Source organism: Bemisia tabaci, chromosome 1, assembly GCF_918797505.1.
Source record: "Bemisia tabaci chromosome 1, PGI_BMITA_v3".
In the NCBI taxonomy this organism is placed as follows: Eukaryota; Metazoa; Arthropoda; class Insecta; order Hemiptera; family Aleyrodidae; genus Bemisia; species Bemisia tabaci.
In genome coordinates, this window is record NC_092793.1 from 14,123,259 (window position 1) to 14,149,218 (window position 25,960).

Here is a 25,960-nt window from a genome sequence, read left to right on the forward strand (position 1 = left end):
TCTTGAAATTTGTCGCACAACGGTATCAACCAATGAAAATAAGATTGGAGCACGGCGTAGATACTGCTTCACGCTTTACGTGGTCTTACATGGTTACGACTCTTATGTACTCTATGGAAATTTCATTTGAGGTTCTCTCGTTTTGTTTACATTGCGTTTCGCCGCATTTCCTTTTCGCTAGTTCAGTAATAGTAGCGTTATTTTCTCACATTATTCCAATTTGAAACAAACTTAGCTGTAAGCACATCGTGTAAGTTGCTACCGCGACCGCGGTTAATTTCTCTTTTCCTGCAATTTTTTTCTTCCGCGGAACTGTTGATCGGATTGTTATTTACAGCTTGTGAGGTATGGCCAAAGACAATGTTATGGCCAAAGACAGTGGTTTGGCCAAGGAAACTTGTGATCAAGTCTTCGAGAAGATCTCCAAAAACGACATCGAGGGGCTAAGAACTTTGCTTGCAGATCTGAGAGATAAACCTGATTTCCATGACGAGCATGGTATGAGCCCTCTTCAACATGCCGCTTACAAGGGAAACAAGCAAATTTGCCAAATGCTCATTGATCAGGTAAACAGCACTCGGAGGTTACAACTTTAAAATACCTTATACTTACATTTTGCGATAACTTACCAATTTATTCTCAATTGGAGATTAAGTGTTGAAACATCAACTATTTGTCGATTGACTCTCCGATGAAGCTTCTACATATTGGACTGCTCCGATGTTCAATGGAGGCTCATGAGCCTGATCATACTCCATGGTAGTTAGTACTAAAAACTGATCAATTTTATTATCTCTCTTTTTGTTTAGCTACACCTGCCGAATGAGCAAATGCTCATGGTAGCTATTGTAGTGCTTAAATTTTTATTGTTATATTTTGTTACCTCTGAAAAATAAATTATCTATCTATCAGTAACACTCATTAACATTTCATCTTTTTTAAAATCTATTTTTTCTTTCAATTGGCTGTCGGCAACTCTAGAGTTATAAGCCTCTTTGGAAAATTTAAGTAAAGTACTGCAGGAGAATGATCTGTTATGTCTGCTTTTATAACTTCAGGGTTACAGAAAATTCCTTGAAATTTTAATCCTGCATGGTATCCATGGCCAAAGCGAGAACCATGCATCTCTATTGTGGTGTTCCAAATGTCCACGCCTATTTTATTTTATCAAAGAGAAACAGGTCAACTTTGTAGCTTGAACTTTATACAGAATTCTTTTATCAGAGAAGAGAATTCAAGGAAGTTTTCAGATCTTAGTTGACTACTTCTCTGGAGACCCAAGAAAGTATGACAGGAAGCCTGTAACGTTATAAAAGGAGATACATTGTTTCGTAGTTTGGCCATGAATGTATAGTGTTTAATCATTGTGTCAATCTTTGACCCAAGTGCTTTTTTGAAACTTGTAACACTAAACTGAATTTTCTCAGGGGGCAGATGTGAATGCTGGCAAATATGAGCAAGGGTACACTGCCCTCCATTTCGCTGCTCTCTCTGGAAATAGTGAACTTTGTGCCATCCTGTTGGCAGCAGGTGCCAAAAGTCATGCTACCAATTCAATTGGTCGAACTGCATCTCAAATGGCTGCTTTTGTAGGTAGGCAAAGTCCTTAAATGCATGCATTGTATAATCTGATTGAACTAGGATTGGAGGGAGATCATTTATTTTTTCCTGCCACTTACTTGAAGAGGTTGTGTGATGGCAGGAAATGGATGCGCAATTATTGAATTGCACAAACTCGGTTGCAGAGCCGCAGAAAATGCCCGATCGCACGCCGAGGCAGGTGTCAGGAAAAGTGGAAAAGCCCCCAAAAATGTGGAAGGAGGCAACATTTTGAAGGATTAAAAGTCTACAATCAAAGGAAAACAGAAGGAAAAGGTCATCTTTTTTTAGGTTGGTGGGAAATTTTGTGGAAAACTGGCCGGCAGGCGCATGAAAATGTGGAAGCTTGGAAGATTCTGCACCCCTGCTTGGTCTATGGATGTTGGTGTTTGTGAATTGTCAGTGATAACCCCACCGGTATATGATTTTCTCGGGTGCAGAAAGTTCCAATGCAACCAGACGCAGTAATGCTTCCTCACATGATGTATCCTTCAGTTTCCTTTGGATTTCTACAGGAATTATTCTATTCCCCCAACATTTCCACCGAAAATCCCTAACTTCACGAAAATTTCATCAAATTAGCCACCGCATATTCTAGTTTGCCCGAGCATTTTAAATCTTGAGTTTAAGATTGTTTTTTTACACTCTTGAATGATTTATCTCAGCTGAATTCCCATTCTTCAGTCCCTACTACATTCAGTTTTCCTGAAGTAATGAAACATGAGATCAAATTCTCCAAGAACTCACAGTAGTTACCTAATTGAATCATAATACCGAATCAAAGTAACCAGGGTTGACAAACAGTAGCACAACAGAGGACATAACATTGAAGATTCGTATTCATGAACTAGGTCTAGACTCATAATAGCTTCTCACAACAGGAAGCTCATGGTGGATACCAAGAAAAAAATTACTATAAATGTGGGGTGCAAGAAAACCATATGTTGAATGGCTGAATTCATAGTATGTCAGTGCACAACTTTCTAGTATAAGTGGTTGTCAATTATTATCCCAGTTCAGAATTATGAAACCAACTCAATCTCTGTTGGTTATGCCGACTTCAATAATTGGTAGTCAATTTTCAAAAGGAATTGAGTATGTTCATACAAAGTAGATTTAAATTTTTTTGCTGTTAGCCTTTTTTACTTATTTTTTTCATTAACTTCTTTCTGCAGGAAACCATGACTGTGTGGCTGTGATTAACAATTTTATGCCAAAATCTGAAGTTGAATATCTAACGGTTCCTCATGGTTTAGAAACAGAGCCCCAACTACCTCCTCTACTGGCGACACCTCTTCATAATTTGATCATGCAAGTAAGTAAGGAGGATGAATTGACCTGAAGACAGAGGTCAAAACACATGTCTAATTATAGCTAGAGTCCCTTTACTGAGACAGTTAGGCCATGTGAAATACATTTCTGATTGGCTCATGTTTTAGGCTTCACAGATGTCACAACCCAGCAAAAAATTCACATTTTTAGCAGTTGCAAAAATAATAACATTGCAATTGAAATTTTTACGCGTGTAGACATCGATTGGTGCTACCTTAAATGAATCCTGTAGTCAGGTGTGACATCAAATTCCGTCACCATTACATCAATGGCTTAAGCACCTGTCCCATGCATAAACTAAGAGCAAAAACTTACAGAAGATAAACATTTTTTGCCCTCAGCCATGGTAATTAATGCAATATGTAGTGAAAATTCAATGGAGCCAGAAAACATGTTCTTGGAATGTTCTGTAAGTTGCAAAATCAAAACTCGTAAAGATGCACATTGATTACAATATTTGAACTGCTCATTTTCAGAAACCTCCAAGTGCCAAAAAATTAACAATGAAGTTGACATCAGATCACCGGGCTCTTTCAAAATTATCAGTTCTGTCATCAGTTGCCAGATAATCTGTATCAGGCTTTTGTGCCCGGTGCTACCCTGAATGAATCCCATAGTCAGATGCGGCATCAAAGTCTGTCACCATAACATTGATGGCTAAAGCGCCCGTCCCATGCACAAACTAAGAGAAAAATTTTACATAATTTTAATCTGAGATAAAAATTTTTTGCCCTTAGCCTGTAGCCATGGTAATTAACTGAAGAAGATAGAATCAGGGGTGCTGAGAGTTCGAAGCATTCCCACTAAGTTCAATCAACCTTCCTCTTTTTCAACCAAAATTCATGATCTTTCCCCCTGAAGACAGAAAGGAGAAAAACCCTTCACCAAAAAGCTGGACTTTTTCAGGGCTTAACCGTAGTGAAGTATTTTGCCTCATTTTTTCCTGTTCTTGTAGGGGCTCCCCTATTTGATGTGACCGGCACATGACTAAGTAGGGCATTCGTGTGGTTGGACTATTCTTGCACCCCTAGATAGGACTGTGCTGGAGCATTAAATCCATTTTTCAATTGATTCCACTCTTTTTTCAAAGTTAGTTCTCTCTTAAGGTCCTTTTTAATTGATGTCCAATAAAAAATTCTCATCTTTTCATTTTCAGGTCAATGTTCACCCGATCCGGGTGGCTTTGAATTTACACAAAGTTCTTTTAGACAATCTGGATGTTACGAAGAAAGCTCTTCATACTCTCTGTGAAAAAGAAATGAAAAAAGGTCAAGGATCAAGCGAAGTTTTGGCTTTCAAACTTCATTACCTAGCTTGTGTAGTTGGAGAAGTTGCAAAACACAGGTAATTCTCATACCTTTATCATTTGCAATGGACTACTTGACAAAGCGCGGATTCATCCATAATGCTATATGTTTTGTCATCAAAATTACATTGAGAATTTAATTTGTGCAAAGAAAATTATTATAAGTTCCTTCTAAGATATTAGCGTTTTTTGATGCCTAAATTGAAACTTCCTGCTCCAAAAAAAAACATGATCTACTTGAGTTGAATTGCACACCAAGTGTCACAATGACGGTCTTTGCAGTATGAAAATTTGTCAACCTTTATGTCGGTGCTTTGGCTCAGCTATTGCTTGTTGTTTACACTTTGAACAACACTGGGCGAGGGAAGACCACTGCTTGTTATGAAGCCTGCCAAAACCGTTGTAGGTTGCGGTTTGATTCGCAAAGACTCAGGATTTTACTATGAGCAGGAATTTCAACTTAATCATAACCAGTGCTAAATGAAAACATTAATATTTTGGTCAGAAGTTAATGTCAGTAATTCTTGTTTTGCAAATCATCTTTTATGTGAAATGTTGAAGGAGAAACAATTATCAGAATTCTTAAACTCGTACCTTGTCCAGCAGTTCACACGCAAATAAATGCTTCAAGATAAAAATGCTGATAAATTTTATGGCCTCTACTTCTTTTTTATGCATGTAAATGATAGGAGCTGTTTGAGATGGCATTGATGTTCCCTTATGACCCAATCAAAGGAGAGCTTGTGCCAAAACCTATTTTGCTACCAAAATGTTCATGTATAATTGTATACTACACTGAAAAAAAAAGGATTGGATTACATTGACTCAGCTAATCCAAATTCCTGTTTTACAGCAAAACTTTGAGTTGCACTCCAACATACCAGAGTAGCACAAATTAGTTAGAGTACAACTCCAATAAGTTTGCTCTACAATACCAATGAATTCGTGCGCAAAACCGATTTGAGTTAGCTTAGTTGATATCATCAAATCCTTTTATTAGTGCATCTTTTTGTGTAATTTGCTAATATGATAGCAAGCTTAAGTTTATTTCTACTTATTGGTTCCCTCAATGAATTTGTAAGTATCGACTTTTTTTACTCCATTTGCCTTGAAATTTTGATTTTCATAATTTTGATCAAAAGGATAATTTGCAAATATTTTGAAATAATTAGAAACGAACCTTGTTCAATTATCCGAGCTGAAATTATGTATTTGAAAAGTTATAAAACGTTGGTGCTGAGAAAATAAAATTTCATGAGCCACATGCCAAGCATTATACTTGTGTTTTATTTTATTTATTTATCTATTTATTTATTTAAAATAATGTTTTCCTTTGATTTTTTCATTTTTGCAGACAAGCAGATAAACAGAATGATGTTGTGACAGCATTTGCAAAAACCTGTTTGAATCCATCACGAGGGGAAGAATATGTAGAGCAATTCATCCGGGATTGCGTTCGTGAATTTCCATTTAGAGACTGTACAATTTTTAAACAGGTAATCATCCTGTATTTTACAGTAAATGTTTTTTGATGAGTTGTTCAAGAGATGGTAAGCTGTGATCTTGTTGAGCTTTTTCTCATCCAACTGGGCTAACTTTTTTCAGAGAAATGCATTTTCTGACACCATGCGCCACAGGAAATCCAAGAATACATGGTCCGCGCATGCTATTATAGAAAAGAAATGAAAATTCAAAAAGAAAACGACATAAGTAATATAGAATAAACTATCTCAGCACAAGAAAGTCGTTTACCAGCAAGAGAGCGCAGAACATGTTTTTCTAAGAAGCTTTACCGAAAAACAACCACACATGCAAGATATCTTTAATGTTTTACTTCTTTTGAAGGTATAGTATACTAAAATAACCTTGAGGTTAAGGGACAGTTCAACTTTTACAGACAGAGAATAAACGAGAAATGACACCGGATTTAGGCTTCTCCGATGATACGTTATGATTCCTGAAAGTATGCATGGAAAAGCTCTTGCAGCCATTTCCTTTGGAAAATGGGACAACCTCTTTCACACCAATATCTCGTCAGCTTCCAGGCAAAGTATCACAAGCGCCATGCGGCGTTTAAAAATTTCCGCCGCCATTATATTTTTTTACAGAGAAATTGTTCAACGAAGCTGTCCGAAAATTTCACTGAATTTTCTTTGTGCTGCCGATAAAATTTAGTGAAATTTCCAAACAGATTCAACCAACAATTTCTCAGTAGAGAAATAAAATGGCGGCGGAAATTTTTAAACGTCGCATGGCGCTTCTGATACTTTGCCTGGAAGGTGACGATCTCTGCTCCAACTGGAAAGAAATGTCTTTCAATTTTTGTTTTTCATGCCATTGAGCTCACTGAGAAAAACAATTTATTGTATAGGTATAATCAAGGGGAAATATATTTGATTTTAGGCTGATAAGCTTTACTCAATTTCATATTAGATTTAGTACTTACTTGTATGTATGTATCATGTTGCAGTATTGGCTCGATTTTCTCTCAAAAAATATTGGAATATATGGCTCCTAATCAGTAACTTCTTTTATTTTTAGATGCTTACAACTCTAGCCAAAAGAGATACATCACCACCTGGAGTAGTCGTCATATCAAATGCAATCAATGGTCAGCGAGGTTTCAGCGATGGTTCTTCTCAGTGTGTCACTTGTGGACAAGAAAAAGTGATCAGAAAATGTTCCAAGTGCAGAGCTGTTCAATATTGTGATAGAGAGTGCCAGAGGTTGCATTGGTTTGTCCACAAGAAAGAATGCAATAGGGAAACAACCAACTCAAACCAAAATGGAGTTAAATAATATCACTCATTAATTCTCTGTTACTTCCAGCTAGCTAGTTTACCAATATTTTCCACTTTTGTTCTTATTCTTTGTTTTTTTTTTTTTTTTTTTTTTTTTTTTTTTTTTTTTTTTTTTAATTTTAGTTTTAATTTCCTCTATGTTTGATGTTCGTGGTTTCTTTCAGTAAAACTTTATTTTCTTTTTCTAACACTGTCTTGATATTTTCCCTGTGTTAATCAAATCAGTAGGAACATTTGTGCTCTGCAGGAATGTGGGGTCATCTTTGAATTACGCACTGCTTGCTTACTCTTACCCCCTCCATTCTTTAAAATTGGACGTATTTATGCTAAAAGGTACTATGTGCATATGGTTTGCATGCAACATAGTTCCTTTTAGCACAAATACATTCAATTCTGTGCAACACTAGGAAAGACTTCTACCCTTCAAGGACCAATAGAAATATTCAATTCATGCACGTTTTCATAGTCCTACAAGGTTTCTCAGTGTAAAACTCAAACCTATTTTATTTGACGTCAACATGGGCTGACTAGTGAGTGCGGTTATGCTTGTCCTCAAAAAGCAGATCAGCTTGAATGGCCCAAGATCTAGTTTGTCTATTAAAGTGCTCCCGACGCAACTGTAGGCTAATTTTTTGAAATTTTATGTTTATCTGCTGGACATAACTTCACCTTCTAGCCAAAGTATCACAAGCGCCATGCAACCTTTAAAAATTTCTGCCGCCATTTTATTTTTTAACAGAGAAATTGCTCAACGAAGCTGTCCAAAAATTTCACTGAATTTTCTTTAAAATGTAATGTAGTGAAATTATCATACAGATTAAATCAAGAATTTCTCCAAAAAAAAAAATAAAATAGCAGCGGAAATTTTTAATGTCGCATGGCGCTTGTGATACTTTGGCCGGAGGGTGACGACAACAAGATTAAAGAGGAATGTAGCTTATGTGATTGGTAAACTGTGTCAAAATACTGGCTTTTAGATGAATGATATCTCTAGGAAACCCTTAATTAATAGATACAAGAAATTAACAACAAAAAAAGTTAATTGTAGAAAAAAAGATTTTACTTTTTTCATTTTCCTTTCGGACTAAGTAAAAGAATGTACACTCAGAATTTTTAGCTTATAAATATAGGTATGTATGAATGAATGGATTGGTTTATAAATGTATATGCATATATACATAAACAAATTACATACAAATATATATTTCTGTTAATGTATCCATCTGTAGTAAGTTGATCAATATTTACAGAGCTTGAAAATTTAATTTTAAAAAAAGAACAAAAAACTAATACCTAATAAAAACTATGATGATTGAAATTAACAAGTAATACTCATCTATTATTTGAATGTACAAGCAAACTAGGATGGCAATTCAACAATGAGTAAATGGACAAAATAAAACAACAAATTCTGGGGGAAAAAAAAAAAAATTGCAAATTGTTCAATATTTCCAAAATATACTGTTCAAACTAAGTTGAAACTACATGGGTAAATGGCACACAGGCACCAGAGGAGGGAGAGACTGGAAAAATAAATAAAAATGTGATAAAATGTTGAGTAATGGATGAATCACAGTAATTGATGCATAAAAATAAACAAAATTTGGTGATTAAACACTTTTTGCTCCAGGAAAATATACAAATGACCTTTATTGCAAAAATTGATAAAAATTAAAATCATGGAAAATATTTACGTTGCTAAAAAAAATAAATAAATAAATTAATAAAAAGAAAATACACAGCATGGTATTTTGTAATTAGTGGAGGAGGTATCAAAAAAGACGATCAACATATTTCGAGTCTTCATTGCTCCCAGCTTTACTGACAAGTAACAACTTCACATCATTTTTTACAACTCCTCAAAAGTATGAAATTTCACCCAAAAAATTTGCACGATCTCCTGATCAGTTTTATTGCACTGGGTTCCGATTACAGGAAATAATTCTGATACAATGGGGTCTGGCTCATTAAACACTGTCCAAGAACATATTTGCATCAAATTTACATTTGAGTACTTCAAAGTAAGACAGGTATTAGATACATAATAGGTATTGAGGCAAATGAAAGGATCTGAAAGGGCATGGCACACAGAGTAAGTTATTTTTTACTTGATGGACTAGGTAAATGTAGGGTCAGAATGAAACCACCTCATCAAAAAATGCTGCTACAAAAATCTCAGCTGGTGGGAGAGTTAAGTTTCTATGAAATGTTCTGACATTTCCTCCAGCTTCCAATCTTCCAAGCAATATAAGTCGACTCAACTTTCACAGACATTTGACGCTTCCAATGTCATTTTTGCTTGGTATGCTGTCAAATCTGGTTATTAAGTAACAGAAATAGTCAAAAAATATGGACACTCACTTATTTGTTCGTCTTTTCCAATAGAGAATATAAAGAATTATGCTGAGAAAGAACCGCACTTTTCATTTCCAGAGTTTGCCAGTGTTTCTCACAAATACTACCCCACGGCAGGGCAACTTTCATACTTCCACAATTTATTTATTTAGGACCTAAGGACCAAATCAGGATCCTTTTAGTTCTAGAGGCAATAAAGGGCAAAGCTTTGAAAACTTCCAACGCAATTTTCTCGAAACCCCAAAACTTGTGTCCGCTACTCTTACATATAACACTTTATGTGCTCAAGTTTTCTTTTTATAAGGTGGTATGTCTGAAAGATTCTTAACACTTGCAGCAGACTCCTTTAGTTTTTGCTTTGCACAAAAGTATACTTTTCGAAATAAACTTTAGAAACCATTTAAATTAGGAGCTAACATTAAGCAGAGGATAGGCATATTCTTAAGGTGTGATTGAGCAACACAAGCTAGAATGAAAGCAGTATTCTGATCAATGCATATGAGACTAATCCAGTATTGGAGAATAGATGTAGAAATCTTAAAATATTGAGGTTAATCAGTCTAAAGGCGGCTACAATGTGAAAATAGGCTTTTAATCAATAGCTCTCAGCGCTTAAAATATATTGGAAAAAGGGACAGAAAAGAATCATTGATTAAATGGCATGCTAAATCTAAGTCTTAAATTTATCGGAAGAATGAAACAATTGAGAGCATCAAAAACAAAGATTGTGTAAATTGGCACAATAGACATGGAAAAAGTGAACTGTTCATTTATTATGAACACATTAAAGAGGGTGAAAATTTCATTCTGTAAAATTGGATACAATGGAGGAGCTGGGAATAAAATTAAACTTAAAAAATTACAAGGACAACAAATTTAAATTCGCACTTATTTCTTCCTGCATTACGGTTTCTGTTGCAGACTGATCTCAAAAATGCAAATAAGTAAAACATGGGTTTTAAATTGCGCTTAAAAACCAAGGAAGCATATTTTTTTTTCACGAATTACAGACATTTACAATTGATAAAAAGGTGGGCCCCAGGTCTCAAAAACCCAAGCGATGTAAAAGGCGAAGATAAAAAGGGGTTTTAAGATGAAACAGTAAAGGATTTTAAGCATAATCAAAAACCGAACTTGATTGGTAAGATAGGTTTCATTTTAAATAAACTTAATCTGCACGTTCCTACACATATTTGATCTAGTAAAAAATAACACAACAGGGACTGAGTTGGACTTCAAGTGAAGTACATTGTACAATGATAAATCAAAAAATTAAGAGTAATCCACATACAATACTTTGATGTGACCAAAGTGGTTTTCTTTGCTAAAATCTTTAAGTAAGGAGTTCATCTACTCATTCAATGAAGGTTACTTTAATTGGAAAGTTGTTCAAATCCTTGGTGTGGAACATTGTGTAGTAATCACAGAAGAATAACATGAAACTGAAAAAGAAAAAATTAAGTTTTGACACAGAATCAAATATAATTTTTTGCTTCAAATTTGTTTAGTTCTCATTCTGCAATGACTCTATACAACATTAAAAGTTTATTACAGCCACACATCATCCACTCTTTTGCTATAATGCAGACTTTCTGGGTTTGGTTTCAGCTACCGCATTAATCAAAGCCTTCTTCAAAGATAGAGATTTAATGTGCCACTTCCCTGATTCTTTTTTCAAGTACAGTTAATTTTCACGGACTCTAAGATAAACTCTTGTTCCTGATCAAAATTTATGATCATTATCACCTTCCATCGGACAGTTGGGCTGTGTTGAGTTGAAGAACGATTGATTACCATGTGTGAGCCATGGCAGCTTGTGAGATCACCACTGCTGAGTAGATGTAGGCAAAAGCGAGCTACTTGGTTTAAGTATATGAAATCTGTGATGACTGCTTTGTACAAAATCAAGAGGGGTTTTTTTGGAGGGGGGGGGGGAATAATAATTACATGAATCAAATAAATTGATAAGAGAGTTAACAACAAAGATGTTGCATACAAATAAAAGGAATGACGATGGTGAAAAATAGATGGATGACACAGCAGTCCTTGCAGCCACTGTTGTGCTACTTTCAGGCTTGGTGCATCGTACTCAGATATTATACACGTGGCAAAATTAGGAAATATTTGAAAAAAAAAAAATTAGAGGTTGGACGACCCAAAGTCGACGCTAAGTAGAATAAGCCAACCCAACCTGCACAATCAGTTACAAGAGTAAAAGAGGAGATAAATTATGCAGCTGGGTCTTCTACAATCATTTAAAAAGTTTTCGCATTTGATGAATTTATAGGATTTGTTCATGGTAATTTGGACAACAAATTTTACCATTAGAGATTCAACTTGCTAAAGATTCAATTATTTCAACAATCTTGTGCAAAAATAAGAAGAAGAAAAAGAACTATTCAGTATTTGTGCTTTCTTAAGAGCAGATGTAAATTACAAAAAAATTAAAAATATTTCTTTCTCATACGCCTACAGAACATAAAGGGGCGATATAGAGAAAAAGTAAGCTGGAAAATAAGGTAATCGAACAGGAAAGACCTATAATTTCACCAAATAACAAAGGCAAACCTGTAAGCAGTAAGAGACGCACCACTTTGGAGTGTTGCTCTTCTTGTTTTAAGTGGACGCAGATTTAGAAATTGTTGCAGTTAAACAAAAGAAGTCTACCTCGAATGGACTCTATCTCAATTTTAGAAAAATGTATCCCTTCAAGGGATATTAAGGGCACAGATATTGCTAAAGCACTGCTGTGAACGTAGGGCTAAGTGACAATACCCATTAAGTTTTCATTCTAATTTTTTTTTTCTTTCTTTTTTTATAAAGTACGTTCCAAATAATCAATGCATTATGCAAAAAAAATCTATCTGCAGAAGAGTCGAAAATGGCTACCTTGCTTTGCCAGCTCCTAAACAAGGTTATAAACTGAGCACGGCTTGCAATTTCAATGGGTTAAGACTACTGATCTTATGTCTTTTGCCAAAACTTCCAATGTAGATAGACTATTTGCATATATGCATCCAATTTACTTAGAGAAAAAAAAAAACTGCTAGGATGTACAAAATAAATACACTTATTTTTTCAACTTTCCTTCAAAACCTAGAAAATTATCGAGAAGCTAGTGCACAGAAACAGTGATGATGTGTTGAAACATGGAAGAGTTTTTGACACAAATAGTCACTGAAGAATCTCTCAAATCAATTGTACAAAAAACGGGAAGAAAGAGATATACACTGTACTTAATATCATGTACCAAAAAACAGAGCTTCCAATCATTCAAATATCACAGACGTCCCGGAAAAAGAGCATTAAAATTATTGTTACAGTGAAAACTAAAACCTGGACATAAAATAAAACTTTCGATCAAATCTACTGGTCAAGAGCTCAAGCTTCCGCAATTACACCAGAAAGCCGACGGGCCATTTATAAAATATATAACACTCAATATAGAGGAGGGGGGAGGAGGAGAACATTATGTCATTTCGTTTTTACTTGTTAAAGGATAGAGGCCTTCATCAACAGCATTGTGAGGGAAGAGGGGGGTCGGCAAATCCAAAATATAGCGTTACATATGTTAGGGATGGCCCTTAACTACTACTTGGCAATCTCATTGTCACATGAAAGATGCAAGAGCATTTTAACTCAATTTTTGGAACTTGAAATCATACATTTTAATGCTTATAATTGACAAATAAAACATGACTTTAAGAGAAAATTCTTTCCACACTGGGGTGAAAAATAAAAAAATTATGATGATAAAAAAAAAATTTGGAAACGTTAGACACTATTATACATTCTAGTCAATTAAAATGACCTTGAAAGATTGGAACTAAAATCTTGCAATGAAATACAACAGTTTTGGCCTTAATTCTAGTTACGATTATTTACCCTCGTTAGGGATACAAAAATTTCCAAGAGAACTTCAAGATCTCTTGACCAGAGATTCAAAGGCATTCATGCAATAAAAAGGGATGGATACACCTAAAACCACAGCAATCGTAGAGTTTTTTTCATTTTTGGTAAAAAATTGAGGGTAGGATGTTACAGTTAGTTTACAGTAGAGGGAAATTATTGCGAGAGGGAATTCACATAATTAAATATGAGATTTAATAAATCAACCAGCAAACTACATTAGTCAGCCTGTGACATAATGCGATGCTTTCTTGTCTCTCAGTGAAAGAAGTACATAGTGAATAGTCCCTATGAGATCAAGAGTACTAAGAAACGTTTGCACAGACTTACAGATACCAAACCGTTTAAAAAAAAAGCAGGAGAGAAAAAGGAGAAACGAAACGATGGAAAAAAAAATATTTTAACAAACACTTGAAACAGAGAGAAAAAGGGTTGGGGGAGTGGTGAATGTTTTAAAATACTGAGTAAGATGTTCCAATTTGAGAGAAATACGTTCTAACGATACACATAGACCAGCAAAGTAGCTTTAAATTAACAGGAGACCTGTGCAAAATGCACGGCTGGAAAAGTAACGATGAAATAACAAAATTTGAAAAAACTAAAACAATCGATAAACATCCTAACCAGCAACGGCAACAGATCTGATATTTGAGAGGCACCAACGTCAAGGTCGATGAAACCTGAAAAGACAAAGACAGAAATCTTTAACAAACATCATGAACAAAATTTGGGTGGGAAAAAGAAGAAACTAATAATTATTGAAAATTAGTTGATACTGATAATTGAACAACAGCTGCAGTATGCCTATTTTCATTTTAGAGCATAGAAAAAGATATTCTGAGCAGATGCTTTTCAACGTAGCTTGTAGGCATCAGTTTGAGCGACTTATGAAGAATGACGCATAAAAAAAGGAAAAATTCTATATGATTGGAAGCATTTCCCTTACACCATCCCTCCTCAAAACTGACTAATTTATCTTGAGGCAGGGGGGATCTAGATTCTTCATTTTACTTTTGACCGACTGAAATATCAAATCATTGAATGTAAGTAGGCCCGAATCAAAATAATATTACAATGTACAAAAAAAGACATTGGCTGCATTATACAAAAAAAGAACTAATGACTTCCTAGTGCTTCTCATTTAAACTCATTTTCTTTTTCAGAAAAAAATCTGAAAGTTTAAAAAATTTAAAAGTTGCTTTTTCTATTTGTAAATCAGAAGAATTTTATTTGAACGAAAAAATTATCCTGCATATTCCATTTGTTTATCTGCTCTCAATTTATACATTGTAAACAAGCGAGTTTTACAAACTTAGCAACAATGCAGTACAATTATGTCCTTTTTGGAAAATGCATTCTATATTGATGGTGAAACTCCCAAACTACATATCTCGGTTTGTGTATTCAGACTTCCTTATCATTAAAATGGAAAACAATTCAACATCAGTTCTTTAAAACTTCCATGATTCCATGATGAAACATTTTTTCCTCAATGAGGCGAAAATTATAAGAAAACTTCAAGGAAAGATGATGATTTGTTCTTCAAAAAAGAAGTAAAATAAGATGGGGGATTTCAAAACACCGCAAACGGGATACCGGAGTTTGGGAGTTTTACTGTCGATATGTGTAAATGCATAAATATAGTAACAAGTCAAAGAAAATAGGATGACTAGGCTAAAATAAAGAAATAAACCCAAGATTTTCCGGGCCTATTCCTCTTTTTCAGTTCAGCTTTTTCCCCATTTTTGTATGACTTATTGGTTAGAAATTTTGAGCTATTTAAATTCTGTATCATCCATATGAATATATGTATCTTAACTTACAAATGAGTGAATAAATTACAGTACCTTGTCAGATGCCTACTCTCTTGATGGACCTCCATTTCTGTGCTTTTAAATTCGTTCAGTTCTTTTCGAATAGCTGCTTTGTCTTTCGGTGTCAAGCGTGTCCAAGGCTTATCAGCTCGCCTATCGTAATCATGTGCTTGTGTTACTTCAATGTAATCATTGAAACGAATAATCTGAAAATAAAAGATGTATGTAGATATCACTTTAAAAGACAAAAAACTGCAGACATATTTCCAATATCTCTTATTCTCAGAAGCATATTTCCATTGATGATTGGTCAAGTCAAAATGCCGCGACAATGGCAGCGAGATCATAATCGGGTTTGTAAACAGACTTTCGAAATTGATGCTGGTCTGATGCCATCATCTTCATCAGGTCATTTCTGAACCCTGCTTTTTGTAGGATTATATATTGGCTCCAATATTTGCAAGAATTCCACTTTCTATCTGTCTGGTAAGTCCCGATGTTGTTCCAAAAAATTATGACCTTGTCAAAACAAAATACGAAAACTCTTGATCCATCCATTTTGGTTCGACCGATCATCAACGAGAATACGCTTCAGGAGGAAAAACTTGCACATTACATTAAGTTCACAGCTTTGGTCTAGAGGCTTTGAAAATACCAAAAATTGAGACCACAGAGAATGGAAAAAATTATCGAATTTTATAAAAGGGCTTAAACTGAGAAAAACCATGAGCATTTCCAGAAAAAATTTTAAGTTGCTTCTGGGTGATGGCTAAAAAAGAAAACAACTAAGAATGAGTCATGTGATATTGACTGACAAATTATGTAATTCCTAGTCATAGGACTGGAAAATAAACGGATGAGACATTGATCTAGCAACAAAATTTTCTTCCTTCTTTTGCAAGTCAGAACACAAAAACTTGTTAGCTAAATTAAGAAGTTTTGGGTAAACATGATAGGGACGATTAGATATCAAAATGTACTCACTTTTTTCTCCTTAAGTTCCTCAACAGTTGGTCTAAAACTAAGTTTCCGTAGAAGTACCCGCTTCTTTTCTTCTTTCAGTTTTCTCTCTTCGGCAGCAGATTGTTCTGACACACACAAAACAAATAAAAGCATAAGCAAGATGAGGAAACAAGTGTGCATATTACTATAAGAAACTTGCAAAGAATCCATGTGAAAAGTCTTGATTTCAATAAAAAGCTAGCTTTTTATCAAAACTGACCACTAAAACACAGAAGAAGCACTTAGCATTTGTGATAGTACAATGTATGCATAATCAGGCATGTCTCAATAGGAATTTGTCAAATAATTACATTTTTTTAGCAGGAATGGAAAACTGCGCAGAGGTTGCAAGGCAACTATTAATAAATGAATCCTTTTAAGAAATATTCCTTTAAGAGATTCCCTAGATATGGTGCTTTTTTTTGTACCCTGACGTCTATTTCTAACGGATACTGCAACAATTGTTACGGTGCAAGACAACTTTGCAACTATCATTTGCTTTCGCAGCAGCAACAATGAAAATCAAGAAAAAAGGATTCTTTATTTGACTGAATGATGAAGTTGGCTAGGTCTTAAAATTGTCAAAGATTTGTCAAATTTACGTTGTCTTTTAATAATCTTGAGACATTTTTGTGGTGTCACTACCACAAAATTATTTGTTTATGATGGAGCGGTAAATAAGGTACTCACTTTTTAGAATATTTCTTTCCTCTAATTCTTCTTGCGTAGGTCGCATACTTAATCTCCTGTAAGCAAACAAAACAAAACAGAAATTAATCAATGATATAATTCAGTGGTTGACAATGTTTTGAAATGTTCAATGCCACTCTACCTTCGAATTTAATTATAAAATGTAACTTCAATCATGCATCCTTTTTAGGCGTGCCAGGCGAGCTCCCTTTTTGAAATCACTCCGATTTCAAAAAGGAAAAATTTTCACAAAAATTGTTTTCCGCCTACTTAGCAAAAGTCTCCTTGCTCTCTGTTAAAATACAAATAAAAAGAGACCTCATTTGTAAAAATCGGCTGAATAGGAGAGAAGTTACAGCTCGAAATCCAAAGAGATTAACTTAACGCGATTTCCATGCCCGGCAGTTCGCCCAAATTGCGGTCGTGCGTAAATGCCGCCAATCTGCTTAAAATCAAGATAACTGGACAGAATCTTTAAAATTAATTTACATTCAATGTTCATGAATCAATATTTTCTCCCAAATTTAGTAGTGTACCAATTGATACAAATAGCAAAGACGTGAAAATAGTAGGTATGTGTCCAAAATTTCAGTTACTCGGCACGCTTTTCCAACATATTCATGTTAGTTTTTTCTTCTTGTTTTTTTTTTTTTTTTTTTCCTTTTAATGTAGGGATGAAATTGCAAAGACAATTCAACATACCCCCTCTCAAAAAAAAAAAAATTGACGAAAACGAACATCAGGCAAAATAAAAAATGAACTACATATTGCTATTAGGAGCTACTCTTTCTCGCTCATCCATAAAATCATCTATATATATATAAGGAAACTAATGACACATACATTGTTTCCAGGATGAGTCAGAAACAGTAGTTACATATTGCCAGATTAAGTCCAATCGATAGCCATTTGTTTGAATTTAGACTAGATGTGCCTCAACTACATTACTGAATTGAACAATAGTGTGTTTCATGTTAACATGGCAAGAAAATTGCACTCATACAGGAGCTCTTAAGGACAGATCCTTTCAGGTGATTGTTGCCTACAAGACTGAGGTGGAAAATTTACATTTTTAAGCAGTTCAGGAACAACATTTTTATAGGAACACATGAAAGTGGGTATGCAGTTAACTAAAAGTTAGTCCTGATGATAATAGAGAAGAAATCATATATTTACCGTATTAATCGTGCTCCAACAGCTTCTTTGCTTTCCTGTCGTTCCTTTTCCGACTGGATTTGAAGAATATTCCTATCTATTAGTTCTTGTCTATCAGGTCTTAAAGCTAATTTTAACGCCAGACTATCCTTACGTGCTATTTTTGTGGCTAGTCCACCTGAAAACAGACGCAAGGTAAATTAGATGACTCATTAAACTTCTTGTAGAAGAAATATACAATATGTAATCATACTTGGTGGGTCATGACTTAGAATTAGCACATGAACTCTTGGCAAGACTTCATTTAAAGATAATGAAATAAGTCAGTGCAGTTAGGTTTCATTCAATATGGTTTTTGATCCAGCTGAGAGTAAACTTCTTGTTGTTGATGCTGCTATAATTTGGTCAGGATGGACGATCAGCAGGCTGATTATTGAAATTGATGGACGAAACAATAGACAAAGAAGACATGGGGAGTGTAAAGCGATTCATTGGTTAAAACTGATGGTTTTGACAAACTATGGGAGGAAATGATGGACCAAGTAATGCGTCTTTTGTCGGTTGCTGTTAGTTGGTCTACTACCCACCTCCTTTGTCTACTGCAATCACCCTCTTCCACCAAAAGGATCCCTCCAAATTCCTCATATCTTCTTTGTCTATAGATTTCAACAATCGGCCCGCAGCTCAGAAAATCTGTAGGTAGTTTTGCAAGCTGAGATAAGCCTTTCAAAGTAGAAATGATAGATGTGACAAGCAAATACCTGCAATTTTTAGTGAGGAAGGTCCGAGTTTGCAGGCATAGAAATAACATCTGGGAAAGTTCTCCTTTTCAACTCGCACACACTCCTTGTATCTCTTCTCATAATGATCAAAATTGATCTTGCTGATTGACACAGTACAAGAGTACTTGCTGGTCGTACAAGTTGGGAGGTAAATAATGTAAGATTTTGCAACCGTGCATCTCCTCAACACATGAGATGTCTGGTGATAAGTTTGGTTTCTCTTTCATAATTCATCCATCTTCTTTGGTGTTGAATTAGTCTTGCTGCAGCCTCACAATGCCAACGCAGTCTTAAGTTTTCTTTTATAGTAAGTCATTAAGTCAGCCTCAGTGGTGTAGTGGTCAAGGCAGTTCGCTGCCAACACTCTCCCGGGTTCAATCCCTGGAGGTGACTGATATTCGAGGACACTCAAATATCAGTCATCGTGACTGTGGATGACAATGCCACTCCAACACCCTGTGATCCTTTGAGGTAACAGGGTATGGGAGGGACTTAGTTACCAAGTGAGTAATATATCTGCATTGTTCAACTGGGTTGTGAAGAAATCAGTGATCACTTGTAGTGTGCGCAACTGTCAGCTTTACCTATCAATAGAGATTGAAGCAACACAGTCTAACTCGGTGGAGGCATGGCCCTGCTCTGAAAGTTCACACTCTCTAGCGTCTGCCAACGTCGCTGATACAACCTTCAATTCGACCGCGTTAAACAGAAAGGAACCAAGCCACATCAGCTATTGCCAAATTTAACAGGGAAATAATATGTTTTACGAGAGAACGTTCAAGCAGATTCCTTTGGAAATTTTAAGGAATTTGCTTTGTATTATGGAGAAAATTACTGAAATTTGCACAAAATTCCGCTCAACCGTTTTCATGTAAAAAATTAAATTGCCTGATTAAATTTGGCAATAGCTCATGTGGCTTGGTTCCTTTTTGTTTAACGCAGTCCAATTGGCTTATCAGACGACCGTGGAGCCTTGCGCAAATATGGAATGTTTCAATAGTACAAAGTTAAGGAGTACGGACCAACTACGGGGTGCACGACAGCAGTAGCCAGTTTCCTTGGCCCCTTGAGGGCGCCTTGCCGGTAAGCCCTGCCCTTACTTACTTACTATAATAAATCATTAAACGTTCACCTACACATTTTACATAAAATACTCCCTCTCTTTAACATTACATTAAGATGATGGCTGCATCAACCTGTTTTTGTGCTACTACATAAAAATTTTCAAACACATTCCTTAGAATTTTCCAGGACTCAAAATATTTCAAAAAATTCTAGGGGGCTTATTTTGACTTCTTCTTTTGAAAAAGGAAAGAAAAACTACATGTAGAGGTATATTTTGCCAACAAATAATCTCTGTGAATATATTGTCTCTGATTCTCTAAAGAAAATGGAACCAGGGTTTGGTCGACTCATGAAAGGCAGTGTACTTAAAATGATTTAATCTGTTCAGCTTACCCTCTTCATCATCTCTATACAAAATAGGGCCGTCGCCATCACTGCTGCTATCTGAGTCTGAAAACGGTCTTGAATTTTCCTTATTTTCCATCGTGCATGGAAGGGTCAATCCTAACCTTACAGGACGAGTACTGAAACACAATGAAATTAAAATAAATTAGAATAAGAGGTAAATATACCTACAAATCTCAAATACGATCAGTTATTAAATTAAATGAATTCAAATATGCACACCTACACACATCTATCTATCAAATGCAGCAGCGCTGCAAAAAAATGTGATTACTCAAAATACCTATATCGTGTTCAAAATTTTGTAAATTAAGAATAGATCATAAGATTAGAATACATGCATGAACAGCCTTTATCTTCCCCCACTTGATACTGTTGAACAATATTGTCTATTACTTTCTCAGATGAGATTGTTTTATCGATTATGACCGATTTTCAACTACAAACTAGCAGGCTGATTGTTGAAATTGATAGACAAAGCTATAGACAAAGAAGACATGGATCAAAGAAGACAGGAAAGAGCATAGACAGAAGATAGACATAGACTATTGGTTGGAATGAGTGGTCCTCATAGACTAAGGGGGTAAAAGATGAAAAATGAGAAGACTAAAGGGTCTCCCGTGGGTTGCCGTTAGTTAGTCTATTGCCTACCTCCTATGTCCATTGGAACCACTTACTTCTACCAAAAGGATCCCTTCATATCATTTGTGTCTTCTTTGTCTACAGCTTTGTCTGCCCATTTCAACAATCAGCCTGCTGACCATTAATTTATTTAAGTTTTGTTTGTCTAAAGTCACATTCAAACAGTATCTTGCAACAACTTGAATCTCTCTAAAATTGGGAGGTTGGATCATCTTGGCATTTTTGTAACATGACGCTGAGATTAATCAAAAAAATTTAGTCTTCATGTTTGACTCTTAATTCAGACACCCTCTTTAACTTACTATTATTTGAGTGATCTTCTTTATCTAATGAAGGCTAGGAGGTTGCTAGGGTTGGAGGTGGTCCTCTTTATAAATTTGTATAGTAATAAGTAGTAATCTAAATAAAGTACTGATCAAAAAATGTAATAAGTGAGGTACTTTGCTTTAAAGTAATTACCATATCCTGATCCGAGGCCTCAAAGGTGCCCTCCTTTGTAAGCATGAAAAAAATACAGTCAAAGTTTTAAAAAAAACATAAACCCCAACCAAGAATCATTACAGGAAAAAAGAAGATAAAATAGAATAAAGAAAAGGAGTCCATAAAAAGGTTCAGACTCATTTTGGACTAAGGGAGCTTTAATCAATTGATTTCACAAAAGAAACCTGATAACACAGAGAAGCATTTGAAGAGTTGAAATTTTCATAAACATGCAATGTTTAGATCTAATTGAAGATATGAACAAAGTGGCGTATTTGTTTTTTGAGTACTTCAAGAACCATATTTAAAGACATTTTTCTTGGCCTGTTGTATTTCGCAGCTAGAGGTACTTTTCTGCTGTAATTTTTTTTCCTGTGGCTTCAGGAGCGGGGTATGTAATAATTTTTCCTCCTTTCCACTACCCTCAGAATCTCTGAAAACCCTTTGAAACAGTTAGACAAGAGAATACCCCAGCCTCCCAGTTACTAGGTCTAGCCCTGGGCTCTTTTTCATACAACCAGTCAATACTAATGCAGGCATTTGTAGAGGTCAAGCACAGCAGCAGTCGACAAAAACAAAATTTGCATCGAATAATTTGATGATTTTCGACTAAAATGTGCGTGGTTCTTCTGTACCTACGGTTTTTTATTTATGTTTGGCCAGGCTTAATTTTCGTAAATTATGTAAAAATTTTCCCTTTAACTGACAACTGCTTGTCTTTTGTACCACTAATTTTGGTGATAACATTGGTGAACATGGTTAAATTTACTTCAGAACTGTTAACTGTTCATAGGTAAATTTTTAACGCTGAGTCCGTGAATGACCTTTGTTTTTCTGGGTCAGATCGATTTCCTCTGAATATATCGAAGTTTCTCTTATAAATCGAGCATTCCTGGAGAAAAATCAATTTTCCGGAACATCTGGGCACAATGGAAAACAAATTATGTCATTTCCAGATTCAGCAGCCAAAATTAAACAGGAATCAAAAGGTATTTTAATAGGCATGCATTACGTCGTTTCCTATGTAATTTTGGCTGCTGAATCCGGAGATGGCCTTAGTTTTTCTCGATTCTGCACAGATTATCCGGAAAATTAATTTTTCTTCGGAAAAGTTTTTTCCGGGCAAAATCCAAATGACCCATTAAGACGGAGGTCATTTCCGAACTCAGCGCTGAAAATCTACCCAGAAATAGTTAAGAGTTCTGAGGCAGATTTGAAACACTCTTTTTTTGGTTGAGGTTCGTAATGTTTGATTAGCATTAGAAAAGTTGACGTACTTGGCAGCTGTGTGTGATGGAAGATCTTGCGTAGGAGTGGGTGGTTTCTTAAGAGCGGACTTGAGGGGCATTGCATGGAATTTGGGCTCCTTGGCCAAGATTTCCTCCACTCGATTTGTGTCGATCGATGGATCTGGCTGCGGCGAGAAGCAGTCATCATCGTCTATATCACTATCATAGTCGCACCTTACATCGCCTTCCTCTCCATCACTGTAATCTTCTTCTCTCCTTCTAATTGATTTGAAAGCTGGAAAAGTAAGAAAAATATATAATTAGAATTGATCGGCATGACTTAAGCGTTTCAAGATTCAGATTGTAGAAATGCAATAATTTAACACTCAATGGCACCAAACATTGAAATAATGCTCCAATTCCAAAGTAATCTTGTTCATTAAATTCTAATTAACTAATGTTATTAGAGAGGTATTCAAAAAGCATGTATTTGTATTACCTCTCAAATCAAGGTGGATGAATCATATCATGAAAGACTGCTATTATCAGCTTTACTCTTAGCTTACTAAAAAGTGCCACTTTTTGAGATAGGATTTATTGGTTTGCGATAGAGATCATTTTTGTTACAATGAAATGGACTATGAATGGACATTTCGAAATTCTGAACTAGGTACTATCTCTGGCTCATGTTTAAAAACTTTTATGTGCAAAGAAAAACTAATCAGGATACTTAATACTCAAATACTACTAATACTTAAACAGGCTGGCCGAAAATCAGTGCTTTCACACTTTCACAGTACTTTTTCAATACTTTCCCAAGAAATTCAGTACTTTTTCAGTACCTTCATTTGACGAAATTCGAAAAATTCAGAAAATTTGGAACTCTCCCTTAAATTGCAACAAAAATTACAAAGATACCAAACTTCATTGGTGGCTTAAAGATTAACGGACTGCACACTCGCAATCTTGCAGGCAAATACTACTCCAAGAATCAATGCGTAAAAATTGCATACTTTCTAGGCTTTATTGAAAAATACGCATGGTACGAAGGAAAAACTTCCGGACCTTCTGGCAGAATTTCCGCACTTTTACGGTACTTCCGGAGCGTCATTAAAAAATCAGCACTATTTCCGGACTGGTAAACACCCTGCTGGCTGGCCAAAAATCAGTACTTTTACAGTATTTTTTTCAGTACATTCTTAAGAAGGTCAGTACCTCCTCGACAGAAAAATTCAATACTTTTTCAGTGCCTCCATCTGAAGAAATTCGAGCGATTTTAAAAAATTAATTTCTCGCTCAAATTGTGACAAAAATTGAAAAAAATTCCGGACCTTCATGCGGAATTTCCGCACTCTTTCAGTGCTTCCGGATCGCCCTTAAAAAATCATATTAAATACTATTTCCGGACTTTCCGGACTTGTGGACACCCTGTTCTGAACTGAGGTAGAAATTGTGGTTCCTGATTGGAAAATGCAGTCGAAATGATGTGTGAACTCACCATTACTATAACCATAATCAGGATGCTGATCTGAACGATTAGTATGAGTATTGCGAGGAATGGGCGAAGGAGAACTAAACATGGGCGGAGGCGGGATGGGTCCAATTTCCGAGACTGGAATTGGCGGCTCCGGCAGTTCTGACAAAACTAAAGAAGGAGCAACAGGAGGCGGGGGAGGAGTTGAGCAGCCTTGTCTATTCGGAGTCCCACCATCAACCACTGAAATCAAACAGAATCATGAGAAGAAGAAAAAAACAGATCATTGGCGGATCCACCAAATAGAGAATTTGCAGGTGTCATATATTTTGTGAATTTCATCCTTAAGATGCTAGGAAAACTGAGTGCGAGGATATCCTTGGTTTCTAAATTGAACAATTAACCGAGGAAATATGACAAAATAACCTAATCTGCTGAAATACATGTGTTCAAATTGGAAATGCCGCCAGATGACGTCATAAGGCGGCACATTTTTTCACTTTTAAATCAACTTCGATAATTTAATATTCATGAGCTTAAATTGAATACTTTTAGTCAAGAAATCAAATATCTAAGTCTGAAAAATCTGTCCGACTTGAATACAACTTGGATGTTCCTTGATTCAATGCTAAAAGTTGCTTCAATTAATCGTGTATGCAATAGCGCATCCGGCGTGCTCGAATAGATGCATGTGCCCAGATGGCAATCATAAACCGTGACTGTTAGGAATTAGCCACGCCTGCTTTCTTCGGCAAAAGCAGAAACGAAACGACGCGACAAAAAATCAAGTATTAAATGAGTGAATTGCTTGACTGTTTCGAAAAGCAATAGAAACGATGGCTCGAAAACATTTTTCATGAGAAATTAGGGAGAGGTCGAAATTTGACAAACGGTTTCGATGTATTCGCTATTGAAACGGTTGCATAACAGCGGTTCAGCGCTCCTCTGACGGAGGAAAGCCAATTTCTCACACGATATTACGCAGCACATTTATTTTTAGTGACATTCGACCGGGGTGCATTTGGACCGAGTTTATCGGCAAGGAACCAACCCACATCAAGTTGTAACTGAGAAAAAGAGGTTTGAAGTTTTATTCTTGCATAAGGCTCGCTTGAAGTAAAAAATAAACTTTAACCCCTATTTTCATTAATTAATTTCTGTGTTCCGACTTCAGTTTTTGACAGGAGGAAATATACGGCTAGGAACTCAAAAACCTTCTTAACTCAATTTTTTTCAAAAATAAGGGTTGGTTCCTGTTCAATAAACTCGGTCCATTTGTGGTGAGACCTTCGGCGAGCAGGATGAAATGGACTACATTTTGCAATTAGGAACTATAAATTCTAGCCCGGTTTAAAAACAACGTATGTGCCGTTAGCTTCCCTATGTACATAAGTGTTCCTTCAGATGAGCCAGAGTTTATAGTTCCAAACTGCAAAATGCAGTCTAAATCATAAATGAAATGATACGTATCGAGATCGTATGAAGTATGAAATTAATCCGTTATTCACTACTTTGTACCACGTATTGCCTAGCCAAATGACTCCTGATTGCACTCTGATCACTGATTATATTCCTCCAAAGGCTCTATTTACATTGGATTCTTATCACTCAACATTGGTGTGAACGCTGCCTTCTTTTTTATTTTCTTTTTATTTCCACTTTTTTAAAAAGTTTTTCATTGGTCCTCCTCGGCGCACTTCTGATCGTTGTTTCAATATGCTTTGTAACACATTTTTATCTTGATATAATTCTCTGTTTTGTGTTTTTATGAAAAAAATTTCTTGCTGAAGATGGCATCTTGCCGAAATGCATCCAAGAAAATGAAAAGTTAATTTTTCCATCTGTTAAATGCTTGTTCTGGTAAATATTTTATTCCTCAATTTTATTTTATTGACAACACACGAAATGCAATCCTCCAGT

General features: G+C 35.6%; 2 protein-coding genes across 3 annotated transcripts in view; one reads left to right on the plus strand and one right to left on the minus strand.

The window, feature by feature from the left end:
* Positions 1-127: 127 nt before the first annotated feature.
* LOC109038946 (ankyrin repeat and MYND domain-containing protein 2) lies at positions 128-7,164 on the plus strand. Its single transcript, XM_019054224.2, has 6 exons — positions 128-566; positions 1,428-1,593; positions 2,775-2,914; positions 4,088-4,275; positions 5,592-5,733; positions 6,779-7,164. The coding sequence occupies exons 1-6, from the start codon at positions 348-350 to the stop codon at positions 7,034-7,036; spliced, it is 1,113 nt and encodes a 370-aa protein (XP_018909769.1). The 5' UTR covers positions 128-347; the 3' UTR covers positions 7,037-7,164.
* A 912-nt stretch (positions 7,165-8,076) lies between these two features.
* Positions 8,077-25,960, minus strand: part of LOC109038930 (phosphatase and actin regulator 2) — a 252,193-nt gene continuing 234,309 nt past the window's right edge. Inside the window, exons 6-14 of one of the 2 annotated variants that reach the window (XM_019054206.2) lie at positions 24,065-24,283; positions 22,615-22,861; positions 21,317-21,349; positions 20,204-20,334; positions 17,985-18,141; positions 16,809-16,864; positions 16,101-16,204; positions 15,150-15,322; positions 8,077-13,982 (exon numbers count right to left, since the gene is read on the minus strand). In XM_019054206.2, the coding sequence (XP_018909751.1) occupies positions 13,967-13,982; positions 15,150-15,322; positions 16,101-16,204; positions 16,809-16,864; positions 17,985-18,141; positions 20,204-20,334; positions 21,317-21,349; positions 22,615-22,861; positions 24,065-24,283 (1,136 nt within the window). In that variant the 3' untranslated portion in view covers positions 8,077-13,966. The remainder of the gene's footprint in view (positions 13,983-15,149; positions 15,323-16,100; positions 16,205-16,808; positions 16,865-17,984; positions 18,142-20,203; positions 20,335-21,316; positions 21,350-22,614; positions 22,862-24,064; positions 24,284-25,960) is intronic. The other variant, XM_019054212.2, reaches the window with a different exon arrangement.

What these genes read in the sequence shown, in the direction of transcription:
- LOC109038946 (XM_019054224.2), top strand. Translation starts at nt 348, where the DNA reads ATGGCCAAAGACAATGTTATGGCCAAAGACAGTGGTTTGGCCAAGGAA. An exon ending in GCCAAATGCTCATTGATCAG is followed by an intron (nt 567 to 1,427) that starts GTAAACAGCACT and finishes GAATTTTCTCAG; the next exon opens with GGGGCAGATGTGAATGCTGG. An exon ending in GGAGAAGTTGCAAAACACAG is followed by an intron (nt 4,276 to 5,591) that starts GTAATTCTCATA and finishes TCATTTTTGCAG; the next exon opens with ACAAGCAGATAAACAGAATG.